At 38.9% G+C, this 13,885-nt stretch overlaps 1 protein-coding gene and 1 pseudogene across 2 annotated transcripts in view; both read left to right on the forward strand.

The window, feature by feature from the left end:
* Window positions 1-3,012, forward strand: part of LOC307130331 (formyl peptide receptor 2-like) — a gene marked incomplete at both ends in the record, with an annotated part of 30,974 nt that extends 27,962 nt beyond the window's left edge. The window contains one exon of the mRNA XM_079823297.1: window positions 2,072-3,012. Coding sequence (XP_079679423.1) covers window positions 2,072-3,012 — 941 coding nt within the window. The remainder of the gene's footprint in view (window positions 1-2,071) is intronic.
* A 9,828-nt stretch (window positions 3,013-12,840) lies between these two features.
* Window positions 12,841-13,555, forward strand: LOC307130332 (C3a anaphylatoxin chemotactic receptor-like; annotated as a pseudogene). The gene has a single exon. The product of its transcript is annotated as a C3a anaphylatoxin chemotactic receptor-like (transcript).
* Window positions 13,556-13,885: the final 330 nt, after the last annotated feature.

A 13,885-nucleotide genomic window follows, 5' to 3' on the forward strand; every position in this document is an offset into this window, starting at 1 on the left:
CCTAACACGTTCGCTAGGTTTTATAGCCTACGTGTAGAACCGGTGGCTTCTCGTGTGCTCGCTTCCCATAGTCAGCAGCTGAAGTGCCCGTTCTAAGTGTCGGCTTGCTGCGCCATTCCCTTCCCCATGGACTCGGACTCGACAGTCGGATGTGGCGGAGCGTCTGACGCCAGGTCTAGCACTTGTATGCATTGGTGGAACTTGTGTCAGACTGGGGTCCGTATGTCGTGACCCCTACGGCGGTCCCATACGTATATTCTCCACGGTACAGCTCCCTACGGTGAGCTCGTGTCTTTCCCTTGGCAGAGTTCCTCTGCCGTCTCAGTTCGGTGTCGTCCTCCGCCTGTATAGGCCGGGGCCACCTCTGGGACTTCCGTATGTTGTGCTGCCCACGGCCAGCCCATACGTGTTCTCTCCACATGGTAACTCGCTCCGGGCATGATGTGGCTCCCGCAGCGTCCTTCGGGCACGCTTTCCCAGCGTTATCCAATAAGTCTGCTGAATGGGTCTTGCGGAACAGCAGTGTGACTCTCCCTGCGTACATTTTCCCGCCCGCATCAGAACGGGGTCTGAGGGGCTCTCGCTGGGCGCTGGAAGTGGTAGTAACTGTGGCGTTTTCCATAGGGATCCCAATTCGTCGGTAATACCGACGTACGTCGTAGTGACCGACTGAAAGGGAACGTCTCGGTTACGTATGGTAACCCTCGTTCCCTGAAGGAGGGAACGGAGACGTACGTCCCGTCGCCACAGTTCCTTACCATCACTGCATGGCCGAGTCACTAGTTCGGCTCCTCAGTGAAAAACGTCAGTGTGATGCTCTCGCTTCCTGTTTATACCCGCGGCGCGGGGCGGAGCGCGAGATGCAAATCTCGCACGCCAATGGCCCATTGGCCTGTTCTCTAAATCTCGAAGCTGATAGGGGCTCTCTAAAGTGATCCCAATTCGTCGGTAATACCAACGTACGTCTCCGTTCCCTCCTTCAGGGAATGAGGGTTACCATACGTAACCGAGACGTTTTTTATAATACACAAATGGTTAGGTTTAGGGAAGGGATTGGGTTACGAGTTCAAAAGGAGTCTAAATACTGTAAAAAATAAATAAAATTATGCTGGCTGATTAAATCGAGAATCACACTCCATGTCATAATGGCAAAAATCATAGTTTCATGATGATAACCATGTCCAACGCGTCTGTATACTGTCATTGACTTATATAGGCATCACTTCCGTGGACCCATCACGGAATTTTTCGCGATTCCGTGAAACTGCCACGGATTTTGAGTTAAGGGACCCGTGTTCATTTCAAGAAATTCTGTGAGATCAGGTTGGACAAGTCAGACCCACATCAAGATGTTGGGTCTGGAAACTCACAAATAGCAGGGCTCAATCTGAGGGGTGGGATAAACAGTTGTCTTTCAAATTCCCTCTGCACACAATTGGATAGCGCCATGAGCGCCACAACAAACCAGAGCAAAGAAGAAGGTGAAGCAGAGCTAACGTTAGTTGATAGATTAAACTTTCGCCATATCCGGTCGGCAAAACTTCAAACACATCTTCTTTTCTTAAGAATGACTTCAGTGCCGTTCTTTGTTCTTTTCTCAAAGAAAAGCTTAACTCCAAGTCTTCCAGAGTCGCAGCCAAAGCCGATTCAAAAGACCACAGTTCGCCAGCTTCTTTGTTTACGAGTAGCACGTAGAACCTCCGCAACTCTGCCGTGACGTGCCGTCATTATGTTAAGCCCGCCCACCGACTCTATGAACGATGTGATTGGCCTGACCAGAGTTTGTTTTTTTCCAGCTCGCAGGTCTACCGAGAGTTGCTAGACTACACTCGCGGCAAATTAGATTTGCTGCCACTAGGGTGCCTCTAGATTCCGAGGCTATAAACTGATGGAATTTAAATTGTTTGTTCAAACACTGTGGTCAATATCTGGTGCTGATTGCCACGAAATGGCCATAAATCATAAGGACAATTGCTAAAAGTTTCTTATTCAATAGGCCTCAAATGTTTTTCTCTCTCTCTCTCTCTCTCTCTCTCTCTCTCTCTCTCTCTCTCTCTCTTTTATTGTTTAGAAACCTCAACTTTTGGACCTGAAAACTTGACCAGTGGCACAACAAACAATACCACTATTCAGTCGAAGGACTCAAGCTTTGGGATTCTTTTTATATGCATTTTCTTTGGTACCTTTACAGTGGGTTTCATTGGAAACGGGCTTGTCATATTTCTGACTGGCTGCAGAATGAAGACGACAGTCAACTCTATTTGGTTCCTCAACTTGGCAATTGCAGACTTCAACTTCATATTATCCTTCATTATAATAAATTGTATCGTCTACTTTTCTTCACACTTCTACATTTTCTTCAGGTCCTTTATAGACATTTTCTCCATGGTGATAAAACAAAATCTGTTCGCTAGCATTTTTTTCCTCGTAGTTATCAGTCTGGACCGATGCCTGTGCACATGGATGGTTGTTTGGGCTCAAAATAACCGAACTGTATTTAGAGCCAGGATCATCTGCATGATTGTGTGGGTTTTATCCATCAGCTGCTGCATCCCTTTCTTCTTAGACTTTACTTCTAAGTTTCTGCTGACATATGAATTTTTAGTGGCCTTTCTCATCCCCTTCCTGATCATTGCATCTTCACACATTGCTATTGGAGTACGAATCAAACGTCTCAAAATGGGGAAGCAGCTCAGGTCGTATCGGGTCATTATTGCTGTTGTCCTGACTTTTTTTATTTGTTGCTTTCCATTCTTTATTTGCTGTTTTTGTGAAATAACAATGAATAACTGGAGTGCCAATGGTACAGTAATTGCATGCTGTAAATACCTGGTTTTTCTCAACAGCTGTCTGAACCCCATTCTCTATGTGTTTATGTGTGATGAATATAAGAAGAAGCTTAAACAGTCTCTTCTGCTGGTTCTGGAGACGGCGTTTGCAGAAGATCATCTAGACATCAGAATAAGGCAGAGGACGACACTTGAATTGTTTACAATCTCAGTCTCTAAATGATTGTGACCACCATAACAATATGAATCTTAGCATTACAAAAACCCCTGTAGTCCTTATCTATCAACTTATACTTAAAAAAAAAAAAAAAAAAACATCTGTGTAATGTGTGCTGAACCAAATGGTGAAAGTCTCTTCTAATGAATATGGGAAGATTATATATGTTTGTGAAACTTTCTATAAATCCAAATATGCAACAGCTCAATTTTTTATGCTGATTTATGTTTGAACTTTATTTTGAATAAAAACATTAATAAAAAAACATATCTGATTGTGATTTATTTAATGATTTGTATGCTCTCATAGTAGCTTAGTAAAGTTAGATCTAGTGCAACTAGATTGAAGTAGAACATGTAAAAAGTACAAAAGGGAATCCAGCTTCACTTATGGTAAGGGGAACTTTAATAATTTCTAAAAAAATACCAATGTGTCTCACCTTAAGAGCCTTCCTAAGGGTATACAACTGACACAATATACATTTAAGATATTTACATTTAAATGTAATGTATAAAGAAGCCGTGTAGACAAAATATTAACAGTGTGGACTTTTTTTGTGAGGATGATGGATGATGGAACCTGATGTTCCAACAACAAAAAATATAGATTTTTTGCGCCAAATACATGCTGAAATACATGCTTTATTAAAGGAATAGTCCACCAAAAAATTTTAATTATTCCATAATTTACTCACCCTAGAGCCATGTGTAACGAGACAAATATTGCTGTTTGAGGCTTCTTTAAAGGTGCAGTAGGAGATCTGGGTAAATGCTTTAGCCTGATAGCACTGAAAGCGTACGATCCCACCCTCCCTGCAAACAGCTGTCCAAAGCCATGCCTCCTGAAAGCATTAACGTGCACAGCCCAGAAGACCAGAGAATATATACTAATACATCATGTGTCATTCAACGGTGAAAAAACTTTATAGTACACTTATTAAAAGTACTACAATATCAAACGTAAACAAATTTTTAAAAATGGAATAAGATGCAGCATGTTTTCAGTTTGTTTAGCTAGCAAAACTTGTCAGTGTGTAATAATATTACTTCCACGATTAGAGTCTGCTTCACTCTATGGAGACAAGCACCATGTCCAACTTGAGCGTTCAGGCGAACACTTGCCGGCGGGGTTGTGCTAGGGGGAAGCTACCACGAAGTGTCACACGTAGGGGCTGCAGAAGACAGGGGTGGCCGTGGTCAGAGTACCGTAGAAGGAGCATTAGGACTCATACTGGAGGACGCACATCATGTTCAAAATCTGCACACTAGACGAATAGCAGATGAGCAGGAACTGCAGCCTGTAGAACGTGGTTTATGAAAAATACAACATGTCTCCATTTTTGGACGGTTATAGTTTTATTTTTGCCTTTTACCTGTCATGCACTGCAGACACACAAGTCCTCTTATAAAACTAAGTTGTCTTTATTAAAAATGATCTAAATTATTTTAAAACATGCTTTGCCTAACAGGCCAGAATTCTACAAGATTTCTTTACCCGGGACCCCATTCTAAAAGAGGGGGTACTACATTTAGCCAGGCGTATCTGGACTGATATCAGAGCTGTTTCTAATGCTGTGGAGCCTGGGGAGAGCAATAGACAGTTCTGTATTGCTGCTTACCGTCAATTTGTGGTGTGGCAATATGGGGCAATGAGACAGGGGCAAAGGGTGGCCATTCCCAGCTGCTGCGTGTGGACAATACGTGATCATTTCCCTGATCCCCATGGACAGTATCAGGGTTATCTTCCACTAAGATTGTAAAATGTTGCATGTAGATGTAGATGGCATGTTCAAAAACAAGAATAATCTGTTATAAAATAGACACTTGCCAACCATTGTTTTAAAAATTTGAACTGAGTGATCTTTTTACTTGTTCTGTGTTATTCTAATAAAGGACAATTTCGTTATCTTGACATTTCTATGAACGAGTGTATACATGCAGAAAGAACAGTAAAAAAAATACAACATAACAAAGTTTATCAAAACAAACTTTTTTTTTTTTTTTTTTTTTTACATATACATGGTATTATAAACACAGCAAAATACTCACTCTCTAAAATCCAGAGGTTATAAAATGTGGCCCTCTACAGTCACTGTTCTCCAGTGCTTTTTCATCAGTAATCAAACACACCAGAATAAGATAATCATGGTCTTGTTGAATCTTATTGAAAATGCATAGTCATTTAAAGAATGTTGGTAATCAAACAGTTGACGGCACCCATTGACTTCCATTGTAGGGGAAAAAAACTATGGGCTCATCAACTGTTTGGGTACCGACATTCTTCAAAATATTTTATTTTGTGCTCAACAGAAGAAAGAAACTCATACAGTTTTCGAACAACTTGAGGGTGAGTAAATGACAGAATTGTAATTTTTGGGTGAACCACCCCTTTAAGTGTATAGAAGTCCATGAAAGCAGTGGGAAGGCCAGATAGATCATCTATGACCACAGTTTCCTCTAAGAAGATGCTGAAGTTTAGATCTTTCTTTACAGCGAGAGGTTGTCCTCCATGACTTCAAGGATGCCCAGTAACGCTATATGCACTCTTGCAAACAAAACATGGCACATTATGTGCTATCCTGATGTAAAGACTTTATATGTAAGACCATTTATTAAATATTAACCACACATTTCATAAAAGAATGGTGATCAATGAAAATATGAGAGAAACAAAGGTTGACAACCTACCAGGCAAGTCTTAGATAATGCATCACAAGGGTAGTCCCTTTAGAGCTGTAGTGTATCTGTGCCAGAGGATGTCTGTAGGAAAATAAATATATATTTAAGATTTAAAAACAGGGCATTTATACCTGTAAGTGACAGTTGGTCAAATTTACCCCTATAATTCATTTATTTTTATGCTGTGTTTGAACACCGTGTAGTCTTACTGTACAGTCACACAACGCACATTCAAATTAAGATTTTTTTTAGCCTATTTATAAATGTTCAAACTTTGGATTAATTATACATTTTTGTTTTGCAATTTTGTATTGTGTATTGTTTGCTACTGTGTTGCTATTTATTCAAGTCTACCTGTTTCCTGAAAAAATATATTTCCGCTCTATGATGTAATGAATAAAACAATTTTCATGATTACCCCAAGTTTATTGGTGTTGTTCTCTTATTCAAATTATACATGATATAACTATGCAAATTAATAATTAATTAGGTGAAACTGTGCTGCGCTTGAATTTGTTGTTGCACATACACATCGTATGTTATACTTATCGTATGATGTCATACGTCCTATGCAGTGTGGTGGATTGCTCTTTATTGTCTATTTAGAATATTTTAGTAATTACATGGGTGTAAAGGTTTGGGTGTGCACAGGAACAGGCTGAAGACTCAAGAGATAAGCAAACAAACTTTAATCCAAACTTCACAAGGAACTGACAGGCAACAGAAACCCAACGTAACATAACAGCAGACAAAGACTCAGTGAACAAGAGGAACTTAAAGCTACACTGTGTGATATTTTCCCCTATCTAGTGGTGAACTGGTATATGACTATCCAGTGAATTTTAGTTTCTGTTCTGTTCAATTCCGATTTCGTTTTAACTCCTAAGGTGGCCGATTTAGTCCAAGGTTAATATGGCTTCCAGTTCGACCTCGTCCACATTCGACACGGTGCCTGTGGGATATTCTGTGCGCAGTGGGATGGTTGGAACTCAACTGGCCTAATTATTCGGCTAGAAAGAACTGCAGCTAATCCAGAGTGAACTTTGATGATAGTAATGTTTATTCAGTCATCCAATTGCAAGGCATAAACAAGTTTGCATGGATATGTACATAAATGTGGTTTCTGTGAGAGAACAAATTAGGATGGTAAATATACATGATAATGACATGACAGAATATACACAGTTAAGAACTGTATAACTATACGTATAAGTTACATTTGTATAATGTAACCGTAAACCAGAGCTTATTGTACCATAGGCGCTAAATGCAGCTGCATTAAAAGGAGCGGAGCTGCCGCTGCTGCTGCTAACAAGCGGTGTCGGATTACAAAAGTGTGTGCGCAGGTTTAGCTCTGTATAACAAGTGTTAATATGCCGATCAGACCTGATACATATTTCAATCAACATACATTATAAGCAAATATTTTCTATAAACGAATAAACATTGTTAATAACTGAATGATTATTCAAATAGGTGAGCATTACGCTATTGTATGTTGACACAAAAATACTTCTGAGGTGACATCAACTGAATTACGCGATGACACACTCTGAAACACATCCACAATGACAATAACTATTATTACTTACGGAGTTATTAACGCACAGAAATACCACACAAGGAAAAACAGACTTTTGAGGAATAAACAAGCCAGGAAAACTCCGTATAACTCTGTTACTGGAGCTGCTGAGATGAAAACTCTGCACATGCACCAGACAAGTCTGAACAAGTTGACGCGCACAGTAAAACCGGTTAAAACGCCAAAGGCGAAGCTTGAATTTACGGGTATGTCCCTCTTTGGCTAATGTACTTTCAAGATGGAGGGGCAACATGGCGACCACCGTTAGATCCCATTACCTTATGTATTTTCAATGGCATATTATAAACTTACGAGAATACTTTATTACTTGAAAGAAGTAAATATACATTAATGAGCACATATATTTTTGAAAGTACTAAGTGTTTTTAGCTAAGAATAGACTAAAAAAGTTACACAGTGTAGCTTTAAATAGGAGACAGAAACGAGATAACTAAACACAGCTGAACAGAACTTAAAGGTCCCATGGCATGACATTTTCATTTTATGAGGTATTTCAACATTAATATGAGTTCCCCTAGCCTGAATATTGTCCCCAAGTGGATAGAAATGTTGATCGGTGTAAAACCGAGTTCTGGCTGTCTTTCTCTGCCTTTGAGAAAATGACAGGCCAGACTAGCCAATCCTGAAATCTCCTGTTTTGACGTCCACACAGGAACGGTTACCTCCCTTTCCTCCACCCAGAGAATCTGGCACGCCCATACAAGCGCTATATTTGTCCTCGAGAGATCATGGCTTGTGAACAAGTGAATGCTGGCAGTTTCTCAGTGTTTGGATGTACAAATGAAAACAGAAGTCTTTTTTCAGTTCCTTCTGATCTGTGATCAGTGATTTCTTATGTGTAGCTAATTATTTATTATTCGTGCACACGCTGCGGCTTCTCTCTCTCCCGACAGAACGGTGTTTTCTATCTTGTGAGTCAGTGTTTTTGTACGTCCTCGTCGCGTCTATCTGTTCTACAATGTGCATACAGTCATGAGTTTCTGCTCAATATCGGCAGACTCACATCTCTTTAGAGATAAACCTCACGCAAGCCGAGGCTCGGGCTGCACTGACCGGTCGGCCTTCAACATCCCCGACCCCCAGTACTGCATCTGGCCCACAGCGGAGGCACCAAACGCGGCGTGAGATTAAGCAGAAGGGGGGTAAGCGTGAGGGTATCCGGCTAGGCTAGCCAGCTATCCCCACAATAAACTGGATTACATTCGATTACTGCTGTTGTGTCTTTGTTTGCGCTGTGTACTCAATGCGCGTCACTGACGCTTTTCATATGATTGGAACATATCTAAAAATAATGCTATAATCAACACTTACTAACTCGTTCATCTTGCTGTAATGGTACATTGCATGTGTTACAAAGTTGGTAGAATAATGATGAAGACAGACTTGGCGTGACTGGGACTCGTGTTTATTCAGAACTCTCAGATACAAACCCAATAAACTTGCGCTGACAGCGCTCTCACAACTCAGTAGATACTATAAATAACTTTGTTAGCAATCGCTCCGTCTCCGTGATGTCCGGTTCGCGAACAAATCATTCTTTTGAATCGGTTCTTTTTAGTGAACCGAACCAGTTCACCAAATCGGACTGAATCGTTCTAAACGGTTCGCGTCTCAAGTCAGCGCTGATCCATAATTTACTAAAGTTACTAACTTTCTGACATGAGTGACAGCCCCTCTGACTAGAATTTAACTAACAACCTGAAGTATATTCTAGTTACTACAACAGTTCACTGAACTGAGACAGCTGAGAACTGATGTGAAGTGAACTGAGGTCCATCCATTTCTCTGGCAGCAGCTTGTGCCGTTAAACCACGCCCCCTCCGCTCATTTCAAATGCAAAAATGTCAGCCAATCACAACAGTGGGCGTTTTTACTGAAGTTTCACAGCAGACACGCCTCTTGAAACAGGGCATTCAGCCACAGGGCAAAAAGCAGTATAGAAAAAATGCCTTTTATTTCTAAATTATGACATTTTATGATGTAAAAATCATACTAACAATATAAGTACACCTCAGGAAACATAAAATAATAGAAAAATGCCATGCCAAGGGACCTTTAACTAACAAGGGTAACCAAGGAAACAGACAAGTGGCGGGAAACTAAGACAAAGGAACACGTGACAGAATCAAAACACAACTGAAAGCTAAACTAAACAGACAGACATGTGACAATGGGTTATCTTAATATGTGATTAATGACATTTTATTACGATACTACACCACCCAAATATGTATTTATTTTCTTCTAATTCTCGTTGTCATTGCAGGCTGATTTAGCCTATATTCACCAAAAAAACATTTATTGAATAATAATAATTTCTTGACTCTATAGGCTACATTATTATTTGAAGACAGTGGCATAATACAGTGACATATTATGTTTTTTTAGCCGTATCAAAACACTTTATAATACAACCTTATTGTAAAGTATTACCAAACAGTAATCCTCTGTATGGGTAAATTTTACCCGCTGGCAATTTTAGGTATACAGCGATCCCTGGCGGTTCTAGTGTTACTCATTCATTCATATTGAGAACATGAACAGTAGGAAAATGCGTTAATAAAAAATATATTAACACACTGAATAACTATTACTATGTGTGTAAATAATAAGATGTATAAATGTACATTTAAATAGTTTCATAATCATTTACTTACACTTTCTAAATGACCTTATCGACCACTGACAACTTCTAAATAACTGGTTTGTAAATAATGTAATACTTAATTTATCACTTTCATGAAATTGATCACTTTCATGTGTGAAAGTACAATTATTATGCTGTAATGCAGCTCTAACAAGCCAATAGTGTCATTATTCAGCTCAAGTCAGTTCAGTGTTGATTCAGATCAGTTCAATAACAGTAACATTCATCAATGCAAAGGGCATACATACTATACAGTGTATTTGTGCACATGTACGTGTGAGTGATATGACAGAGTCCATAAAAAAATATGGACGACGCAACTTCATTGGGTTCCGCTGACGAGAGTTGAAGCCTCCGGAGGCCCGCACACGGCGCTGACATCTTGCACAGATTTGGGACAGAGTCTGCGAAGTAGTGATCTCGGGACCGGAATCTGCACGGTAGAGAGCAGGCAGTAGAGGGTCAAAAGCCCGCCCACACTCTCGCAGATCCAGAACAATTAATTATGTTAGTGTGAAATAAACAGTTATGGAAATGTAGAAATTTAAGCTAAAGCTCCAATCTCCTCCCCAAAATCCCCCAAAAAGTCTGTTAGTGCCTCAGTGACAACTTCACTCAGAGAAGCCATCAATCCCAGCTGTCAATCATGACGTCACATCCCCTGTTTTTATAGCATCAAATAACTAACTAAAATTTAACTTACTTAAAAAACAATAACTTGAAATGAAATCATTGTGATAAAAACTGCCTAAAATGACAGAAACCATCTTTAGGAAACTATTATTTGAAGTATAATGTAATTGTTTAGTTTGTCTCCAATGTAATATGTCCAATACATGGAGGGGCGGGGTTTATGAGCTATACTGGGACCAACCACCAGATTCAATTCCAATCTATTATGACCTCTGACCTGTAAAGTTGCCAGAATAATAATCATATGCTGTTTGTTAATTGGCCAGAGGAGAAATGGCACCCCGACTGAGCCTGGTTTCTCCCAAGGTTTATTTTTTTCCATTAGGTCACCTGATGGGGTTTTGGTTTCCTTGCCACTGTTGCCTCTGGCTTGGCTTGCTCAGTTGGGGACACTAAATTTCACTAAATTTTTCTTCATTTTTTCAACTAAATATCCAAATAAATCTAACTATTAAACTAAATTGATACTGATCTAATTACTGATCTAAAGCCCACACTGTCACTGTATGATAATTGAAATGAACTGATGACATCACCGTTTTCTCCGGAATGGCTATACAGCTGAATTAAATTCTGTTTGCATTATTTTGCTGTTTAACACTGTGAAGCTGCTTTGAAACAATCTGCATTGTTAAAAGCGCTATATAAATAAAGTTGACTTGAGAGGAGTGCTGCAGGCTTGGTTCCACTGCACACTGAACAAAAGACACAAAATAGTAGCGTTTTACATTTTTCAAATGTGTGTGTAGTTTGTGGCTAATCGTTTGATAATTTGTCTGTAGAGTTACAATGCAAAAACAATTGAGTTTTGTGGTTTTGTGTGTAGAGTTTCAAGAAATGGAGCCATAGTTTAAGAAATTGTGCAAGCAATTTAAAAACAAACAAACAAACTATTTCTGTGACTTTCATATTAATCACTGAAACATAATTGTATGATTAATTTAATTTTGGCTCTGTTATTCAAAACAACTTACGGTATATACATTTTTCTCAGTTCATGCATTTGAATGTAATATGGCACCATGCTCTGTGTTTGAGCTACAGGAACATTCTGTGGCAGGAAAGGTTCTGCGGTACATGTCAACTTCCCACTGTGATGCCATATACAGCTGTAATCATTTCATCAACTCTGATGGCCACTATCAGTAAAAGCAGGTCAGTCTGTAGGGTTGTACTACCAGGGTTTTACTGACTGGTATAAAATCAACAATCTGTCAGCAAGACTAAGAAGATAAACCAAGATCAAGACTCGGCTTGTCCCAGTGCATTAACAGATCAAAAATGGGTAAGAAATTAACAACACATCTCAGAATGTAATAAATGCAATACTGTTTAAGATACAAACAGGATACAGTGCCATATCAGATCTTCAATAATATAATGAATATGTTTAAATACTATAATATTAACAAACTATTATTTAGTCTATTTTATATATTTAAAAATGACACTGTTATTGAATATATACTGTTATATACTATATACTATAATGTTAGACTGAATTGGTCTTTCTTAAATTTATTTGTTTTCTGAATTGTGACTGATCTTCATTATTTTTTTATTGCATCTAACCACCTATATATATGCCATGTGGACTCATTGCTTTGATTCTCAATTCAGATTTCCACATTAATGACTGATTGTCACAGTAATGGCCATAAAGCATGAGGACAAAGCCAAAAGTTTATTTTTCAACAGTATGGACAGACTCCTCATGACAAGACAAAACATTTCTTTAAAGATTAAATCAGAGGAGCAGAAACGATGTGTACTGTATAAGTTAAATATTCTTTTTACTTGTCAGGGTCATGGAGAAAGAAGGATTTTTTGTTCTTCTGCTCCTGCGTTTCATTTTGTTGCTATAGAATATTTGCATTGATCAGGATTTGAGAACACAAAAAAGTTTTTGATTTTTTTTAATCCAAAATCTCAAGAAAATTGTATGCATGCATGAAAAATTACACACAAAACAGAACAATGTTAAGATCAGAATGTGCTCTCTCTCTCTCTCTCTCTCTCTCTCTCTCTCTCTCTCTCATTGTGTAGAATCCACACGTTTTGTTCCTGAAACACTGGACAGACGAACAACAAATTATACCACTATTCAGCCTATGAGCGTAGGCTTTGCATACACTTTAATATGCTTTCTCATTGTCACCTTTATAGTGGGTTTCATTAGAAACAGGATTGTCATATTTCTGACTGGCTGCAGGATGAAGACGACAGTCAACTCTATTTGGTTTCTCAACTTGGCAATTGCAGATTTCATCTTCATATTATCCTTTACCATAGCTTTTATTTTCTATTTTTTATTGCACCGTGCCATTGATGTAATACACGCTTTCTTTGTGGTGATAAAACTAAATCTGTTCGCTAGCATTTTTTTCCTCGTAGTTATCAGTCTGGACCGATGCCTGTGCACATGGATGGTTGTTTGGGCTCACAATAACAGAACTGTATTTAGAGCCAAGATCATCTGCATGATCGCGTGAGCTTTATCCATCGGCTGCTGCATCCCTTCCATCATTTTTAAATGCATTTTTTGCTAGGTTTCTGGTCACATATAATTTTTTAGTGGGCTTTCTCATCCCCTTCCTGATCATTGCATCTTCATATATAGCTATTGGAGTACGAATCAAACGCCTCAACATGGGGAAGCAGCTCAGGTCATACCGGGTCATTATCGTTGTCATCCTGGCATTTTTCATATGTTGCTTTCCATACTATGTTTGCGGCCTTTTTGAAGAACGTAATGCGAAAGCAATGACATTTACTGCCTATCTGCTTTTTCTGAACAGCTCTCTGAACCCCATTCTCTATGTGTTCATGTGTGATGAATATAAGAAGAAGCTTAAACAGTCTCTGCCACTGGTACTGGAGACAGCGTTTGCTGAAGATCATCTGGACTTTATAGGAAGGCAGATATAAATGGATGAGCAGAACCAGACAAACAGCTTTGAATTATTAGATATGTAGAAAAAAAAAATCTAAATGATTGTGACCGCCATAACACTATTACAACAACAACCATTGTAGTCCTTATAGCTTTTTTTTTTTTAAAACAGCAATTTCAAATTCATGTTTGTGGTATGACTGGATATTGTGTTGTAAAACCAAATGGGGAAATTCTCTACTAATGATTAAGGGTCATTGTCAAGGTTATATGTGTTTGTGAAACTTTTTATAAATCTAAATATGCAACAGCTCATTGTGCTGTGTTGATTTATGTTTAAACTTTATTGTGAATAAAATAAACAG

This window comes from Gobio gobio, assembly GCF_949357685.1.
Source record: "Gobio gobio genome assembly, chromosome: 8".
Classification (NCBI taxonomy): Eukaryota; Metazoa; Chordata; class Actinopteri; order Cypriniformes; family Gobionidae; genus Gobio; species Gobio gobio.